This window comes from Carassius gibelio, chromosome A11 (assembly GCF_023724105.1).
Source record: "Carassius gibelio isolate Cgi1373 ecotype wild population from Czech Republic chromosome A11, carGib1.2-hapl.c, whole genome shotgun sequence".
Classification (NCBI taxonomy): Eukaryota; Metazoa; Chordata; class Actinopteri; order Cypriniformes; family Cyprinidae; genus Carassius; species Carassius gibelio.
Genome location: NC_068381.1, coordinates 14,089,895 through 14,108,621, shown reverse-complemented (window position 1 = coordinate 14,108,621; position 18,727 = coordinate 14,089,895). Strand labels below are relative to the sequence as shown.

The window sequence follows — 18,727 nt, the reverse complement described above, 5'->3', positions numbered from 1 at the left end:
ACTGATATTGCACAAAATATTGAATTGCTTTCTTTTATAGACACTACATACTGGGTTTCATTTTTAAACATTTTATTCAAATGATATTCACACAAATTGTAAAGTAGGCTATAGCCTACTCACAGGCATGTTATTAAATCTATTAATAACATACAAATACTACTAATACTACTAATATTAACTTATTAAGTCTATTAAATAAAAATAAAAAATGAGAATAAAAAAAAATGCTGAAACACAATTGCCGGTAGCTATTTAAACTGAAATTAAATAAAATTTACAATTACGCCTGAATTCTGGGCCTGTGCTCAACAGCTACACGTCGCGCGAAATACGCATGCTTTTGATGTTAAAACTATGGCAATGTATATTAAGTTTTCATATTTGCTAGCAGTAGTAGCCTGACTTGATCAGAAAAATTGAGAAAAATGTTTAATTTCGAAATATCAGCAGCAGGAATCGTAAGTGAATTACAATCAATCATACAAGGATGATACAGGCTATAAGCGCTGCAGTTCTCAACGGGTTGCATTAACTTATGTCAAGAGTGAACCCATTTTTCACTAATTTATACTAATGTATTTATTATTTGAATTGATTCCAACTCATCTATTCAGTTAGTCAGTAATTCACCAATACTTTCTTGCTTAATAGATTTCTCAGCAAACCATCAATATGTACTCAACCAAAAAGCAGAGAGGTTTGTTAAAGTGTCACCTAAACGTAATGCTGCTCCACAGACAAAAAGGAGATTTGACAAGACAGATTAATGGATTTTATTTTAACTATAACATAAAAATCATCACCTAAACAACATATTTATGTGGCCTCGAAAACCTTGTGAGAATGTGTTTCAGAGTGAAAAAAGACTAGTTAAAATCTAACATAAAAAATCATAACTATGAAAAGGATAGCTCAGGCAAGAAATAGGCTACAGGCCATTGAGGGGAGAAATTAAACCGTTGTATCAGATGCCATTTGACATGTTTTGACTGTATGATTCTAGCTCTCATCTCCATTCTCTCCAGCTCCTCGGATTAGACGCTTGTTCCCTCGTTTCCCTGTAGGGCCCTTTGGCTTGGTGAAGGCTTGTTTAAGAGCATGCTGCCTCGGGTAAACTTCTTCATACAGGAAATCCTCTGTCAGGCACTCTCCACTATCAATCTCCATCTACACACATGACACATAAATAGATTAACTCAAAAGTGAGTAAATATGAGTATTTGGCTAGAAGCATAGGTCAAAATGTTATGCTCTAAAAAGTTAACATACCGTTCAAAACTTTGGATTCAGTAAGAATTGTTTTTTTTTCTACTTCAAAATTTTCAAAATCACATTTTTTTTAAGCAGTGATGCTTTAAATTGATCAAAAGTGACATTGTAATGTTACAAAAGATAAATGCTGTTCTTTAAAAATGTCTGGAAAACGTTTCTTGAGCACCAGATCATTTCTGAAGGATCATGTGACACGTGACATGCTTTCAACTTTGCCATCACAGAAATAAATTATATTTTAAAATATATATTCAAGTAGCCGAAGGCTCATTTTATTGTTAGTTGATGTGGACTTAATATATGTGTTTAAAGATATATTATCCATGTTCACTCCTGAGACAAGAATTAATAACCACAGCTTTGGGGTCAATTACAATTTCTTAATAAACGCTAATGGCATTTTGGAGGTCTAAATTAATTTGTAATAGGTGTAAAATATAATTTTTCCACAAAAAAAAGAAAGTATTTAAAATAATATACTTTAATGTACTCAAGAACTTGACATCCTTGTACTCTTTTACTCGGGTTAAAGCTTAGATGTTCAACAGCTATCTTGAAAAACAAACTTTATTAAGACCAAATGTTGCTGTTAGTGTACCTTTTTGGCGATCTCTATGTGATAGTCTCTCTCTACCTCATCCAGCAGTCGATTCTTACAGCTGGAGTAAAGCATCCTTTCTTTGATGCTACAACTATACCCAGGCATGGAGTAGATGAAAACTGGTCCAATATTCAAACGCAAACAAAACACCATTACCAATCTTAAGAGGCCAAGTTGGAATATTGTGACATTGGTAGAAAATCATTCATATCGTGACACTAACCTACAGCTTCCAGTGCCTGTCCTTGATGGGTGTGTTTGTAAAGGAAAAAGTGGTATCGTGGGGCATCAGTTGGGATTCTGCTTGGCAGCTCTTTGGTCTCTGTAGGACTAGTGTGGACCAGCTCAATTGTCTCTCGCTCGGTGTCCAGCCTCTTAAAGATGGGAAAGTAAAAAGTGCTTTGTTATTGGGCTAATGGAGATGATATGGAGTGCAGAAGTGCAGGTGTAATATTCTATTTTATGATTTTTTTTTTGTATGCATATGTATGTGTGTGGAACTTACTAGTTGGATGTAGTTGATGCGTTTGTGTTTAAGCTGCTGTAAAGCATGTTTAGCCTCTTCTTGCAATGGAAATGCCAAACCCTGCAAAGTTGGATTTTTACTCTCCACGCTGATCTCTGTCTATATCAGAAATATATAACATACCCACAAAAGGATATTTATATATTACATATAATGTAAATTTCTAAAATGAATAATTCTTATAATTTAGTGAATAGAGAGCAGATGCTACCTTTGCTTGTCCGCTCACAGTGGGAATCCATCTTCGCTCATCCTGAATAGAAAAGTACAAGAGTTTTGTGAAAATCCATTTTATATTTGTGTACTTGAAAACAAAATCAATCACAGGACACTCGTGCCACTTTGTCCTGTCAGGTGCATTATTAAGAAATACATTTGTTTAGATATTAATATGATGGCAGACAAGCTGTCAGATACTCAATTTTGATATGAGGGTATTTACAAATGTTTGACTTTCCTCACCTCTGTTATTTTAATCTGATGGAGCTGTTGCTCAGCAGTAGTGAGAGGGGCCGGGGTGGAAGAGGAAGACAGGTGTCGCAGATAACCTTGGAAACAGATGTCTTCCTGCAGGACATAATAGAAAATATACCTCTAAACATATGTCCAGAAGCAAAGCTGAGTGCAAGGAACACAAGAACAGGAAACAAACATAGTAGGTTTACTATTGTAAACCCAGTTATAAAAATAAAATGAAAAATTCACAGAAGTGAAAAATAGTTTTCACTATATAAAGTCACATTCTTTTTCTTTTTTTGTTAATGTAAAGAACATTTTAAAATTCTGAGGGAGCTTTCTCCCCTGTAAAGAACCTTTTGTCCAACAGAAAGCTTCCATGGTTATTAAATGTTTTTTTTTTTTTAAACCATTCTATTCTGTCCGGTTCTGACTGGTCAGGCATCATATATTTATGAATAACGAGCTATCTGGTTTATTTCAAGTTTATTTGTAATAGCGCTTTTTACAATACAAATACATTACAATATTTCATTCTGATTGCTCAGTCATTGAATTTCAACAATCAGATTCTAAAAATACTGTATATGATTTTTTTTTTGTGTTTGTGTGTGTGTTCCTATTTGCTCCAAAAGAAAAAGAAAAAAATCCATGATATAAAGTTTCCAAGACAACTGGGTGTATTAGAAACGCCCTTGCAGCAGTTAACTAGGATTTTGTAAGTAATGCCAAGAAAACAGATAATATAATGTTATGAATACACATCACACATTTAACAAAAAAAATTTAATACAAAAAATGTTCTTAATTTTCAATACTAATAATTGAAGTTTAATATATCTATATCTATATATATATATATATACATATATATATATATATATATATATATATATATATATATATATATATATATATATATATATATATATACAGGTAAAATTATAAAATAATTTCAACTCAAATCTCATGTTCGAATAAACCCGTCTACACACTTGGACTGTTCCAAACAGTTCATCTCTGAGGTGACTTCCACCAAACTCTTTCTTCAGTGTGGCTCGGGTAGCAGCGTACACCATCTTTAACCTCACCTATGAAGTGCAGAATGAATGGGTATTGTCACTCAGAAGGGTAATTCACAGTATTTTAACCCAAGGGGCTAAAGGCAACATTATTTATAGAGTATGAGGGTGAGAGTTTGTACTGAGTGTACACATTTCACTTTATCATGTGTTTCCTACTTACTGGTGAGTGGTCTGGTGACCAGGAGATAAACAGCCACTCATATCCCAGTTGGTTCTGTGTGTCGAGGCGGTAAAGGATATAACAGGGTTCTAGACCGTCCAGCATGGGCAGGACATATACATCATAGTCCTGATCCCAGCTCTGAGACACCTCTTTGTAAGCTCCCAACACCAGCTGCTCTGAAACACACACAGACAGATAGACACACATACACACCTTATAACACACTCCCTGACTACTTGCAGTAGCCCCAGATAAATGCACTGACTATCACTCAGAGTCCAAAAACAGCATGGTGCCATGAAGCTGTCATCATACACTGCATTTATAACATTCCACAGTCCAATTTATCTTCACATTTACTTGACATTCTTTAGGGTGACTAAAAAGTGACTAAAATGTATTTGTTAAGGCATAAGTTTTTACACTTAAAAATGAATGCAGTCTTTGCAGTATATAGCAAAACATTAAACCAAGTGCAATTTAGTTTAACTGAAAGATAACATAAGCACACTTTTCAAGCAAAACATCTACCAAAAATAAATGTTCGTAAGGTTTTAATGACAAATCTATGAACAGAACACCAGTGTAAACCCAAGTGGTACCTGTGAAAAAGAAGTAAACTTAAATACACTTAAAAAATGATTACGTACAGAAAATAATACTCTTCAGTGTGATCTGAATGTATTGTTTCCAGACACTTGCATTTATAAAAATATATGATAATTTACATTTATATTAAATGCAATTAGCTGAACTTTTGATGAAGGTGCAATTTACTGCATTTAAAATATATTCACTTTAAAACTTAATTTGAATAACACACTATAGTTAAATTTTTATTCTACTATTAAAACACTTCAAAATAAGGGTACATATTTAAAGCAAGATAAATGATTCTTCCTAAATCCACAAAAATGACTGTAGAATATATAACAAAAATGACTCGTAATATTTTTCTCAATTATATGGCCACCTGTGATCTAAGTATAATTGTAGAACTTGCATTACTCTATGTTTAATTTGGATTTTTTTTTTTTGCACATTGATACGAGGCCTGATTCATGAATCAGAAAGTGTAAATAGCAGTAAACTAATCAAAAGCACCATCAATCTTTTTGCTCAAACAAAACCGTCCTGTGGGTATTGAAATACTAACATAAAACTGTATACACAGATGGCCTCACAAACAAATGCTCGTACTCACCGCTCCTTATAACAACCTTCACCAGTCTGACAGCTCCCCTCCTCGCCTTCACCAGGAACTCTCTTAAGTCTGGAGTTGCTGGTTTCAGCAGTGAAGTATACAACAGATGACGATACAACAAAGACAGTAAACCCCAAAATTATTTTATGCCACAAACATTTTAATCACCCTAAGAAAATACCATCCCATTGCGTAGTATTTAATATTAGAAATCACTTAGTTTTTAAAAAGACCAACAAAATTGATTGAAATTTTACACTGCTTCCACACTGTGTGGCCTGTGCCTCATTCTTGGCCTCACCATGGTAACAGGGCACCAGGACTCATAAATGATGTAGGTGCAGGTGAGATGATAAGCAGCAGCGCTTCCGTACGTAAGCTTAAATTACCTCCCATCCCCATTCATATAAAACACAGCCTAATATTATCTCTCGGTTTTAAACCTATATAACTATATATATATATATATATATATATATATATATATATATATATATATATATATATATATATATATATATATATATATATATATATATATATATATATACACACACTGTAGATCTGTAGTGTTAGTTAGTAAGTACTCAAAACATGTTAATTTACTGATAACTTCCTTTGCCTTTAGATGTACACATTTGCACATAGACTCCATGGAAATCTGAAAAAGTTTAGTTGCAAGACTTTGGTAAAAAAAAAATATATATAATAATAATAATAATAATTAAAGATTATTCCAAATTTCCCTTGTTTTAACTTTATAGCATATCTTCATAGCTTACATTACACTTCTAACTCAAAATGCATTTCACTAAAAGGAGAAGATAAAAATAACATATGTAAAATATTTTACTCTAAATTTGAAATCTATATGGGCTGCAGTGTACTGAAATAAATGTCTCCGTTTGCTTACCATGGATACCCGTCTGGTGCGACATCCCAAGTCCCGTTGATGCTCCAGCTCAGTCCGAATTCCTGTCGAAACTCCCACGTTGTCCTCCTATTGTCTTCGGTGGCACTGCTATCTGTGCCCAGCAGTGTGGTCTAACTCACTTCCGTACAATGACATCAACGCCCCCTGAGCATCTTACCTGGGGAATCCTGTTTGAAACCCGATCCGCGGAACCGAGGAAGATGTGTAGCCTAATATTACACCTGTCAAGGGATGGGTTCCAGCACACCACCTATCTAGTATTATTCACCCATCACTGGTGGCCCTTATGTGGTATAAAGTGGATGACAACATCTGATCACTGTGATGAGCTTCATGATGATCCTCTGGTGTAAAATAAAACGAAGTGCCCTACTGAAACTGAGAGTCTGGACTCTGGACATTATCTGTGTGTCTCCGCTCTTCTACAAACACTTATGCCACGGTCCATTTGTGAAAAGAAATGGCACATTATCACTCACAAACATCAATGACCTGATAGCATATAAACCGGAGGCCTGTGGGAGCTCAGATTCCACCAGGCTGTCATGAGATACCGTGCAGGCGGCTGCTGACCCCCAACCAGCAGGACAGGCGCTTGGTTCATTTATACAACTTTACCAGCTATCGAAAATTTTTCTCTTGACCACTCTTTGAGATCCTGCATGAGGTTTATGAGATTTGATTGAAGGGAAAAAGGATTTTATTGTGTTTCTAAAAAGCATTCAGGATTTTTTTTTCTTTCTTTTTTCACCAGAGCATATAGCAGACAAAAAGTATAAAATCTGATATTATGCATTTGTATGAAGACAGAAAGAGAAAACATACCTGTGAGATTTCTAGTGCTGTCTTCATGATTAATTCACTCAGCTGTGAGCACAAACCCAGCCATTATTCATTATTCACACGCAGCCCTCCCTTCAAAGATACACACATGATCTGCTCACAAAGATTCTCTTACTCCTTGGAACCACAATTTTAGCATATTTTAACATATAGTACTATAAACCTGTCCGTATGCATTGCTAGACTATATTTTGGAGAAATACACTTTGTTTTTCACCTCAAACCACTATAAAAAGCATGAATAATGACAAACGAGACATGTTGTTACTGTATAGCAATATCCTGTTGATTCATGGTAGGCTGTATCTAAAGTCTTTACTAGAGATGAAAGCTTATTTAGAACCGGTTCAATGTTTTTATGACTATCATGAGATGGTTATTTTTTGTGAATCAGAACGCCGCGCCCCATAGTCCGATTTTCTAACAAATTACTCCTTTGAGTTGATTTTGGTGAGTCAAAACATTTTGTGAATAAAATATGTAAAATAACCATGTTTTTGTTTGTTTTGCTTTTATGTAATATATTTCATATCACTATGCCTTTTATTTTGAATTGCACTAATGTCATACATTTATAGTGTGTGGTTCATACCAGTGTGCTCGCAAAAGCTGTTTTCAGGGGCATCTGAAAAGGCAAAAAATTTTTTTTTACATTTATACAGTAAATTATTTCAGATTGATTTCAAATGTAACTACTTACTTTTAATGTGTTTTACATTTGAATGTATATTGCGACATTATCAAAGACTTATCTTCACTACGGCCGGTTTAGATTGTATCCCAAAACAACTGCTCTCTATATATTATGCACTATTCTTGGAGACCATAAAAAATGCTCAGTGGAACAAATTAGCGCCACAGGTATGATAAATATGGACCTACACTACTGTTCGGTAAGATTTATGGCTTTGAAAGAAAGCTCTCTTTTGCTTACCAAGGCTTCGTTATTTTCTTTAAAAATACATTAATGATATGAATATTGTGAAATATTACTATAATTTAAAATAACGTTTCTCTGTTTTAATGTATTTTTAAATGTAATTTATTCCTGTGATTACTCCAGTCTTAAGTGTCACATGACCCTTCAGAAATCATTCTAACATGCTCATTTGCTGTTCAAGAAACATTTGTTAGTATTTGCAATGCTGAAAACATTAGAGTTTCTGAGTCTGAGATGAATAGAACGTTCAAAAGAACAGAAATTATTTGAAATAGAAATCTTTTGAAAAAAAAAAAATATATATATATATATTATTTGTATGTATGCATGTATCTATACATAAAAACCTGTACTTTTTGGGGGGGTTGATAATTGAATGCATTTCTTCAAACAAATACAAAATCTTGCTAGCACCAAACATTAAAATAACAATATTATTTACAGTCTAAACATATTTTGATGAACACTTGTTTATCCACAGATTTAGATTTTTAATCCTGATTTAATAGAATATTTATTTAGTCTATGAACATAGTAAGTGTTGTGTTAATAATGAATAATCAAGAGGTGGTGTAGTGTTTTCTTGAGACATTACTCTGTAACGTTTGAAGACTGACCACGTGTGGGTCTCACATTTCAGATTATAGAAACTGCCAGAGGGCACACTGCGTCCGCTGGGCCTGGTGCAGAGTAAGACACGACACCTCCCTCTTCACCTGCACTCCCGAAGGACAATCATGCCAGGGGTCAAAGGTCACAGTGACATTACAGTGTCTTGTCCCCTTCCTTAATACTTCAACACCTTGAAGAGACTACAATTCCCACTACAAGGAAAGGAATGAAATTGATTACAGCTAGCAACTCCTTTTGAGAAAGTATTACATGTCTATTCAGAGGACGACAAGGACTGGACATTAACTTGACTGTGGGGAAAACCTGATGTACATACCAGACATTTCACTGTTCTGTAGGGTTTTGTTTCCAGATTTTGTAATAAATGGTATTTGAAACATTTTCAGAGAAAAGTACATCTTTGACCAACATTTAGTGTGGTAAACTCACATGACATGCGAGTTGAAATTAATAAAAAGTCCATGGAGTAATATGTTATTAAGTTGACTTTTTAAGGTCTAGAAATAGCATATATATATATATATATATATATATATATATATATATATATATATATATATACAAACACACACATATCATTAGTAGTATTTAAATGAAGATGAAAATTCTCATTGTTGAAATTCTCAATTCAATAATGCAATAAGGCCCGTGGTGTGTGTGTGTTTGTGTGACAAAACTGCCCAGAGACTGCTGAAAGGGCCAAAGACGACACACACAAGTAATTCACTGTACAAAAGGCATGTTTGAAATCGGGCTTCAATTCTCCAGCATCACTATAATATCAATACATATCGGGTTATCATAGATGCATGTATATATATATATATATATATAAAAATAAAAATGGAACCAAAAAGTCTTCATGTATAATACACTCCCTCAGGTATGTGAACTCTGCTAATGCAAGCTCCTGGGGATGAGAGGGGGTGTGTTAGGCGTTACAGATGGATGAATCCATGTTTTCAAATGTGTTTACACCTAACCATCGCACGGTGATCAGTCCTCTGCCAATAATCACTTAAGCTCAGTATGCAGTCTTAAAAACCATAGGATCCTTTCAGTTCAGCACTTACTTAAAGAAAATACAGCTGGGACAAAGTGAAGAAAGATGGAGCACAACATACATGGCAGAAAGAGAAAATGCACACATCAAGAGATCCGGGCAAATACGTCTCAATGGTCATTAGAGAAAGAAACAGAAAAAGTTCCTGATTCTAAAACAAAACAAGGCTTTTATATGCGTCCAGTTCACTGAAAACACCTCTTGAACCTCTTCACTCTCCTTTTAATCATGGATGAAATAGAGCAAGACTCTGCAGAGGCTATTTATTTCAGTCTCTTTGAGATAGGAGAGGATGATGGCATGACGAAGCACTGGAGAAAGCCACTCTCTCTTATTCCATCGTGCTTTCTTTCGCTTGCCCTCGTCTCCTCTCAGTGTACATTGGCCTGCGTGATTGAGATAATCTCCTGGATTTCCCGCACCATCATGATGCGTGTTAGCATGTGCTCCAGTTGCTCGCTTGTGATTGGCTGAGTGGAGTACCAAATAGGGCTGTTCGGTACCACAACGGGCTCTGGTGTCAGGTAATACGTGTCGTTACGACCCTTGGCAGTCTGAGGGCTAAGGACAGACAAAAGAAAAATGAGGAAAAGACACAAGGAATCATTTAAAAGTATAATACAATTGTTAAAAGCTCAATGGATCAAATCAGTGGCTTACCATTTGAAGAGGTAAAAGTCATAGAGCTTGATAGGACAACGCAGCGGGTTCTCTGGGTCCTCAGCCTGCTCTGCGTACATGTCATCTGTCACTACAACAATAAAAGATGTCATTTATGACTTCCCACAGTTTTTGACCAATGAACTAATGACTTTTACGTGTCTTTCTAGAACTCTCCCATTCATTTGTTTACGTTAAAATCACAATTGGAGTGAATCGGTGTGCAAGGGATTTCTTTTAAAGACAATTGTCAAAACTAAAACCCAAAATCTTACTGAGCTTAAACTTTTGAAAGGTAGTGTACACAATGAATAAGGATAAAGTTTATATTTGTCTTGCAACATTATTTTGTGGCTGACTGTTAACCTTTCTGTCCAACATGGTGTGGCCCAACTCCTTTCAGGTAGCGGATGCTGGTGCTCTTGTCTTTAGGGTTGGTGGGGTTCTTCTTGGTGTGTCTGAGCACTTTGGAAAAGGCCACTTTCATATGTTGCTCCACTGTGGTCAAGTGGAAGTACCTGTGCAGAAACAACATTATAACCCCTGAGCACTCTTTGCCATCATCCTTAAAGAAAGGAGAAGAGATGGAGACTCACTTGGTGTTGAAGTACATCAGTGTTGTAAGAAGAGTGGATGGAGAATGAGCTCCCAGCTGCTTACACTCCCACAGCATCTCCTCTGTCACATGACTTGGGATGATGTAGCCTGGAAATACAAAGACAATCAACATAAACTTCACAAAACTCAAAGGCAGATCATTTGAAAACACACACAAACTTACCAAGATGGTGAACACTGGGCCTCCACTCTTCAAGAATTTTGTGTAAACACTGACAGAACCGGCTGTAGTACTGATCAGAGAAGATGTCGTCTACTCTGCCGTTCTCAAACATGTACTACACAAAATAAATAAAAGACAAGGAAATCAGCTTATGCATGCTAATGATTCAGCATAATCAGCAGAAACAAAAACATTAAGAAATAGGACATACTTTTTGTACACATAAAAATACATAGTATAGTGAATCGGGTTCAAATGGCTCCCCCTCCAGGCCACGAGCCTCTTGGGTCATCAGAGACAGAGCCAAGTTCAGCTCGCCCACTGAACTTGAAACAAGATCATCCTGGAAGCGCAGCGGCTGTCGACCTGCAGAGACGGACATTCATTTTGCTGCCAATAATTACCACAGTTCATAGTTTTGATCATGGATTCTACATGGTTAAAGAAATTTAATTTAAGACCTTTTAAAACTCAATTAAAAAATAAATGTAAGCAATTTAAAAAAGGTAAACATTTTTATTTAATCAAATATCAAAGAAATACAGCAAAAACCACAATATTGAGAAATATAATTACATTTTTGAATATCCTTTAATTTGTTTTAATGTGATTTATTCTTGATTGCTTATTTCATAACAAAAAAATAACTGAACACAAAGATGAAGAAATGTTTTCTACTTGACAGTTTTTAAGTTGAATGAATTCATGAAAAGAACTGCATCATTCATTATTATGTGAAGCGAACAACATGTTTTACAATATTCAGCGTATAAAAAAATAAAAAATAAAAAAAACGGCTTAAATGTAACACTCGCCAAGCGCCAAATGAGAGTAAAAATAGGCATTGGCGAGTGTATGTAACAGTGTAAGTTGTCAATTGGCGGGTAAAAATTTTATGAAATATAACAGAATGGAGAAGAGAAGAGACAGTTTTTAAAGAGATTCACTCTTACGTAAGCGAATAAAATCATCTTTTCCGAAGACAAGATCATCGTGATAAGCAATTTTGTCATAAGTGACGAGCAAATAAAATAATAGGATAAAAATGGGCAGATAAGGTCAGAGCAGTGTGATTGCCAGCTTGTCCTTAGACACGGTTCTAATAACTTTTACCTCAGAAGATATTGCTGCTTCATTTTGGAAGATTAACTTTTCCCTTCTTTATTCTTCATAACCTGAGAATGTGGCGACACATTCCTGGAGTAACGCCACCTAAACGGTGCGGTAAAGTAGCCTATAGTTTGAAAGGTTGCTTGTAGCTTGAATAAGGATGAATCTGTATAGTTTATGCATTTACAATTTATAGTTTATGTGAAGATTGTTTTAAAATCACTTAATATTTCAGAGCCTATTAAAGTGATACTCCACCCCAAAATAAAAATATTGTCATAAATCACTTATCACCATGTTGTTCCAAACTAGTAAAAGCATTGATCGTCTTTGGAACACAATTTAAGATATTTTGAATGAAAACCGGGAGGCTTGAGACTGTTCCATAGACTGTATGCTCTTCTGTATCAGCTGTGCCACAAGGATGCATTGTTTCCTTTTCAAATCAAAGCATAAATACACATAGAAACAATGCATCCTTGTGGCACAGCTGACACAGAAGAGCATATGCAGCATATGGTGATATGGAGAGATACAGAGTAGATTGTTGACAAAGGAATTGTTGAATAAAGTCTTTATTTAGTTTTCTTTGCTTTCAAAAAGTATTCTCGTCGCTTCGTAATGTTATGGTTGAACCACTGATGGCAGATGGACTATTCTGATGACGTCTTTCATACTTTTTGGTATCTTGACAGTGTAACTTATTTGGCAGTCAATGGGACAGTCTCAAGCCTCACGGTTTCATCCAAAATATCTTAAATTGTGTTCCCAAGAACAAGAGAAATTCACTGGTTTGGAACGAAATGGTGGTAAGTGATTAATTACAACATTTTCATTTTGGGGTGGAGTAACCTTTTAAATGTTAAAAATAATGTCTTTCTATTATACTGTAATATTGCATGGCTATAATTAATAGGCTAGGGACATTTTAGGAAAATTGCATTTAACAGAGACACCAGTAGCAGTATTTGTATCAATTGCTACTTCATTAATAATAGGTTACTTAGTAAAAAGATACCATTAAAAACATTAATTTGGAGGTTCAATGTGAAATTATGGCAATATAAATATTACTAGTCATGAATAACTACAGAAAAATGTTATTTATTTTAATTGATTGACAGATGACAACGTAGTTGTTTTTTTGTTTTTGTAAATATATTTACTCATTACAGTAGTAATAACTGCATGTTTCATGCCAAGTAAAAAAAAATTTGTTTTGGCCAGTAGATTTTATCACATCACTGGCAGTTGTGGCAAAAAGTTAGTTTTAGGCCCTGTGAATGATTGAACTATTGATACAAATACCTGAGTATCACTTTGATACTAAAGCCGAGAAAACAATATAGCAGTACCAGCTACTGACTCAATTCCATGCCTAAGTGCTGATGAGTACCTGCTTTTGATTAATTACATGTGCAAGTGCACACATGATTGAGAAATGCATGAAGCCTATTACCGGTACTTTGTTTATATCAATATTTAACACATTCAGTTACTTAATGTGTACCAAAGCTATTAGTTTTTTCCTCTCTTATTTACTTTATTAGTTCATAATTAAGAATCATAACACTTTACTCATATTCCTATGGCCAACTAAAAGACAGAGGTAAAGAAGAAAAATTTAACTCACGTCCAATAGGTGCCAGCTTATTTTGTTCATTCTTGTCCAGCTCAGCATTTTTGCGCTGAACCCAGAGCCTCCACACCTCCAACCCTTCCTCAGGCTTCAGTGTGTTGGGGAGGACCAGCTCTGGAGGAGGATCCAACTGTGGTTCCCCCTCAGTCTGTGCCTGAAAACACAGAACACCAGTGATGTGCAGTTTTTTATTACAATTAAATGTACATCACCTACTGAAGAAATGCAAAACTACCTGAGACAACCTGTGAGCGATAAATACTTAAAGGGGTGCTTAATTAGGATTTCACTTTTTTTTTTTTTTTACTTTAGTTAGTATGCAATGTTGCTGTTAGAGCATAAACAACGTCTGCAAAGTCACTCAAAGTTCAACCCAAAGGGAGATATTTTCTTTGAAAGAAATCGCTGTTTAAGGACTACAAAAAAAGTCTTGTAGAGACTACAAGAAGCTTCTTCCCGTGTTTGACATCACTAACCCTGATGTTTACATAAACCATGTCCCCGGGAACAAGCAATTACCAGTGATGGGAAGGGGTGTGATGTTTCCTGACAACATGCACTAGGGGGTTCAAGAATCACAACACAGTCGGTCAGCGAACCAATCTGAGCCCGATTGCATAATTTTGTGGGATGGGTTTCATAGAACCCGTTTGACAAGAATGGAAAGAGCGGTGTAGAATAAAGGTACAATAGGTGAACATAATGCATTTTTTTTTAAACAAAGCATGAACGCATACACTGTACCCCATAAACAAAATCAAGAAAAAAGCTGATCAACCAGCGCTTTAAGCATGCAGGATTTCTTCTATTATGTGTTCACCTGCAGGTGGAGCTGTTGTTCCTGAGCCTCTCCATCCTGTATGTGTTGATGCTGTTGCTGCGGATCCCATATGTGCAGGGCCTGCGTTGTCCCAGAGTAAGCACCCCCAACAGTCTGCACTGCTACAGGGATGTGAATGTTTCCATTCATAAACTGAGCTGGGAACAGTGAATGTACAACTTCCTCCTGAGTGGCCACTCCTGAGCCAGACACCGGAACAGCCTGAGATGCACCGATTATCATCTTGTCTTTGTCTTTATCGTTAGGCGAGGCCTGTACCTGCACGGTGCTGTAGGCCTCCTGAGGGATGGCGATGTGGGCCACACCTTGCTGCTGTGGGGCAGAGTAAACAGGTATGGTCCAGGTCTCACCGGCTGGGCCTGTGATGGTACCAGTGGTGCTGTAGAGATGTGTGCTATCAACGGTCAGCAGGTCTGGTCGAAGTGACAAGTAGCCCTGCTGTTGGCCCTGTGGGATGGCCAATACAGTAGCCAGCTGCTGCCCTTGGGGAAGCGAGTAGGACACAACTGTCGGGACATCCACCTTTCGTTTCTTTGCAGGTTGGAGGACAGTGGGTGAGGCTCCTGGTCGTCTCTCCACTTCCCTGGGGGAGCCCTGCTGCTGAGGAGGGGACAGAGCCTCCACAGTCTGGATTTGAATCTGCTGACCTCCGGCAACTGCTGCAACCAGCTGGGCTTGGATCTGAGAGACATACCCACAAGTTCCATTATAAATCTATCATGCATAAGCTGGAAAGCTGCTCATGTATCGGCGTGCATTACCTGTTGTTGTTGTTCCTCTGTGAGTTCTCCCTGTTGTACCAGCTGTGTAGTGGTAACTCCCTGTAGCTGCTGTTGGGTGGGAGAGGCCACCTGAAGTACCTGGCCAACTGTCTGACCCTGCTCCCCCTGGATCTGAACCTGCCAATGAGGGGATTGAGAGAGATATTTAGAGCAAAAAGATGTCCTGCTAGCCTGGGGTAAATTCCCAATCATGTTTTACCATGTATGCCAGCATATTCCAGCAAAAGTGTTTTCATTAATATGTAAAAATTGCAGGTTGGTGCATATCGCTGACACGATTGGTTAATTTAACGCATCCTTGATGAAAAAAAAAAAAACATACTTTTTTTTAAGAGAAAAGACACTTCTAAATGTTATTTGTTTCCTTCTAAAATGAGACATGGCAAAACGTAACCAGCATCTTCCTAGCAAAAGGGCTGTATTCACACTGCATTCGAGATTACAAATTCTACAAATTCCTACAAATTCTAATATTATTTCTATAATGTAAGCAGCTCCATAGAAATCATATGTCAAACTAGTTCCAGGACAGATACATTTTGAAATATCTTCAAGTGACTCATTTTTTCTGTGATGAACAGATATTAAAACGACAAAACAAAGACAAAGCAGACATTCTACCAACAGGCTAGAAAATCTACATGACTGGCAGTACCACCCATGATGTCTAAAACTCCCCTGAAATGCCCCTGGCAGAGTGGAGCTTTACCATTATGCCCAGTATTTAATTGCCCTGTAGATAAGACACACAAGAATAGTATCAAAAGACAGAGTCAAACCTGTACTTGGATCTGCTGTTCAGATGCTTGATGCACAGCTGCAGCCAGCTGGGGGGAGATCTGTGTAGACGTCACCTGCACCTGCGCAGAGTTGAAGCAGAAATGTGACAACTAAATTTTGCTTTTTAAATCACACCTAAAACAACAATGAAAAGTGATTATTTTCCTACCGGACATGCCAGCTCCAACAATGATCCTGCCACCTCTGTGCTGTCCGTGTAGATGCAGTTGGCACCTTGCTGGTACACCATAGTGGTGGTGGTGCCGCTGGTCTGCTGACTGAACTCCTGCAGCACCTCCGGGCCTTTAGAGGCCAGCGACTCCAGGAACTCTTTCATGCGGTGCTGAGGTACAGTGCGTGCCTTCTGCCGCACATACTCGTCGAACGAGATCGCACCGCCTTCAATGGACTCATTCATGACAGGTCAATCCACCCTGCACAGGAGCCTGGATCACAAATGAAATGAACACACCACCAGTCAAAATTTGACACAAACTGAATTTGTTTCTCTTTAAACTAAAGAAATATCCTTAAAATTTGTCTTATGGACCTTTTTCACATTTCTGGAGCTCTCAAAAGTCATCATAACTGATGAAGAGTAACTACAACAAATATAATTTTTTTGCATTCCCGTTTACAATAGCATTTCTATGATTTTACAAAAGAAAAAAACATTGAGAGATTGATTTTTACGGTCAGAAGAGAAAAGATGACAAATTTGATGTCACTTCATCGCTCACTAACTAGTTTTCTGTAATGCCGAAGTAATATAACTAAAGGCATAGTTTTTTGTTTTTTATTAAAAGTAAGAAAAAGGCTAGATTTACAATGTTAATAACTGTGGAAATGTAACATCAGTTTGTGAAAAGGGTCCTTATAAACAAAATATTTCACTATTATTCTATGGATTATTAGTCATAATGAAAACATTTTGAAAAGTAATTTGTTTACATAAATTATTTATGCACAATGTAAATCACATTACACTCATCTAGACTAACAGTTCACAACCATTTACATGAACAAACGTAAGCTTATGTGCACTCAAGAGTAATAAGATATTTTGCATCACTGCTAGCTCTACATTGGCATATGAGGCATTCAATACAATCTCTGCACAATGGAGATCTGATTTCATTTTAGAAGAGTACAGCAGCAGCCAATCCACCCATAAATATGTAAATTCTTCTTGCATTTATGTGCAGTTTAGATAGCATTGTATAAACTGGAGGCAAAAGGTGTGTCATGGTTTAGAAATGACGAAGAACTCTCTGTATCACGCTTTTTCAGACAGAAACAGCCTCGAACCACTGCTGTACTTTGGACCCCTCGAGCAAAATCAATGAGTTGCACTTAGTTTGTTCTCAAAGCCAACCTCATTCAAAATCAAACACAGCTCTTTTCTTTTAATTAACAGACATAAACAATAATTATGACCTTATGTGATTGTAAACTAGCTCTGGTCAATAACACACAAGACCACTCAACGCTTTTGCCTCGAAAACACGTTAGCAACAATGCTAACTCGTCAACATTTGTCAAATGAAACTTCCAAAACCCACACAAAAAGGTGCAATGACCTGAATTACGATGCTAAACACATGCCACTATGGTATGCCGCGATGTGGTATTAGCCATCATTCCCGCAGTAACGTTAAATGTGGCAACGCGCGCGCAGCCGTCTAGCTAAAGTGAGCTCGCGTGCTAATCTTCCCATGCTACCTTAAATAAAACCCAAAGCAATTTCCGCCAAAACACGCCGTTCAAAAAACTAAAACCACACTAAAGCTAAACTAAAGCTGACCGTGCGCATGTAAAGTCAGTTTGCTTTGCTATATCCCGTTATTTTTGCACTCAAGCACATCTGACGATATTTAAGAGCGATTTATGTCGTGACGTGTGCTTATTCTGCTACACACATATATGAAACGGTTTAAACCCCGCTGCGGCCGGGTACAAATATGTCCTACCGTATTAAAAAATACACAAACGCGCTGCTTGGACGGCTTGGATGGCTGTAAATGTTATTTTTTAATAATAGTGTTTGCGATGGAGCTGACGGAAGTAGGCCTGTTGTGACAGCGCTAGACCCCGGACTGTCCTGCTCGTGAAGGCGGGGACGGACTCGCAGCTCCCCCTGCCGGCTCCACTGCTGCCGCGCGCACATCCACTGTGCCATGAACACGGAGCGTAGGGTTGCCAGATTTCGCAATATTGCGAAGAAAAAAATCCTTAAAATTTATGTCGTAAAACATTGGTTGTTTGCTTATTAATGATTAAAACGAGGATAAAGGGAACAATAAAATAATAATTATTATAATAATCAGACTGTAATAAAAAAATGAAGATTCGAAAATTGTAAATACAAGGATTTTTTCATATGTTGATTTCATACCGAACTGAATAATAAA

At 36.8% G+C, this 18,727-nt stretch overlaps 2 protein-coding genes across 7 annotated transcripts; both read right to left on the bottom strand.

The window, feature by feature from the left end:
- Positions 1–836: 836 nt before the first annotated feature.
- Positions 837–6,248, bottom strand: LOC128022795 (twinfilin-2-like). Of its 5 annotated transcripts, none has more exons than XM_052610585.1 (11): positions 6,224–6,248; positions 5,311–5,388; positions 4,104–4,282; positions 3,854–3,949; positions 2,865–2,969; positions 2,735–2,749; positions 2,611–2,655; positions 2,382–2,501; positions 2,100–2,250; positions 1,874–1,995; positions 837–1,170 (listed from the first exon to the last, which is right to left on the bottom strand). In XM_052610585.1, exons 1-11 carry the CDS (start codon positions 6,246–6,248, stop codon positions 1,003–1,005), a joined length of 1,104 nt encoding a protein of 367 aa, XP_052466545.1. In that variant the 3' UTR covers positions 837–1,002. The 5 variants fall into 5 exon arrangements, with proteins under 5 accessions (XP_052466545.1, XP_052466546.1, XP_052466543.1 ...); XM_052610586.1 differs by having other exon boundaries at positions 2,614–2,655; XM_052610583.1 differs by lacking the exon at positions 2,735–2,749.
- A 3,134-nt stretch (positions 6,249–9,382) lies between these two features.
- LOC128022424 (transcriptional regulator QRICH1) lies at positions 9,383–18,479 on the bottom strand. Of its 2 annotated transcripts, none has more exons than XM_052609998.1 (12): positions 18,287–18,479; positions 16,486–16,762; positions 16,316–16,396; positions 15,516–15,653; positions 14,734–15,435; positions 13,908–14,067; positions 11,376–11,530; positions 11,165–11,279; positions 10,980–11,088; positions 10,750–10,901; positions 10,384–10,474; positions 9,383–10,284 (listed from the first exon to the last, which is right to left on the bottom strand). In XM_052609998.1, exons 2-12 carry the CDS (start codon positions 16,732–16,734, stop codon positions 10,095–10,097), a joined length of 2,142 nt encoding a protein of 713 aa, XP_052465958.1. In that variant the 5' UTR covers positions 16,735–16,762; positions 18,287–18,479; the 3' UTR covers positions 9,383–10,094. The 2 variants fall into 2 exon arrangements, with proteins under 2 accessions (XP_052465958.1, XP_052465959.1); XM_052609999.1 differs by lacking the exon at positions 18,287–18,479 and adding an exon at positions 17,897–18,236.
- Positions 18,480–18,727: the final 248 nt, after the last annotated feature.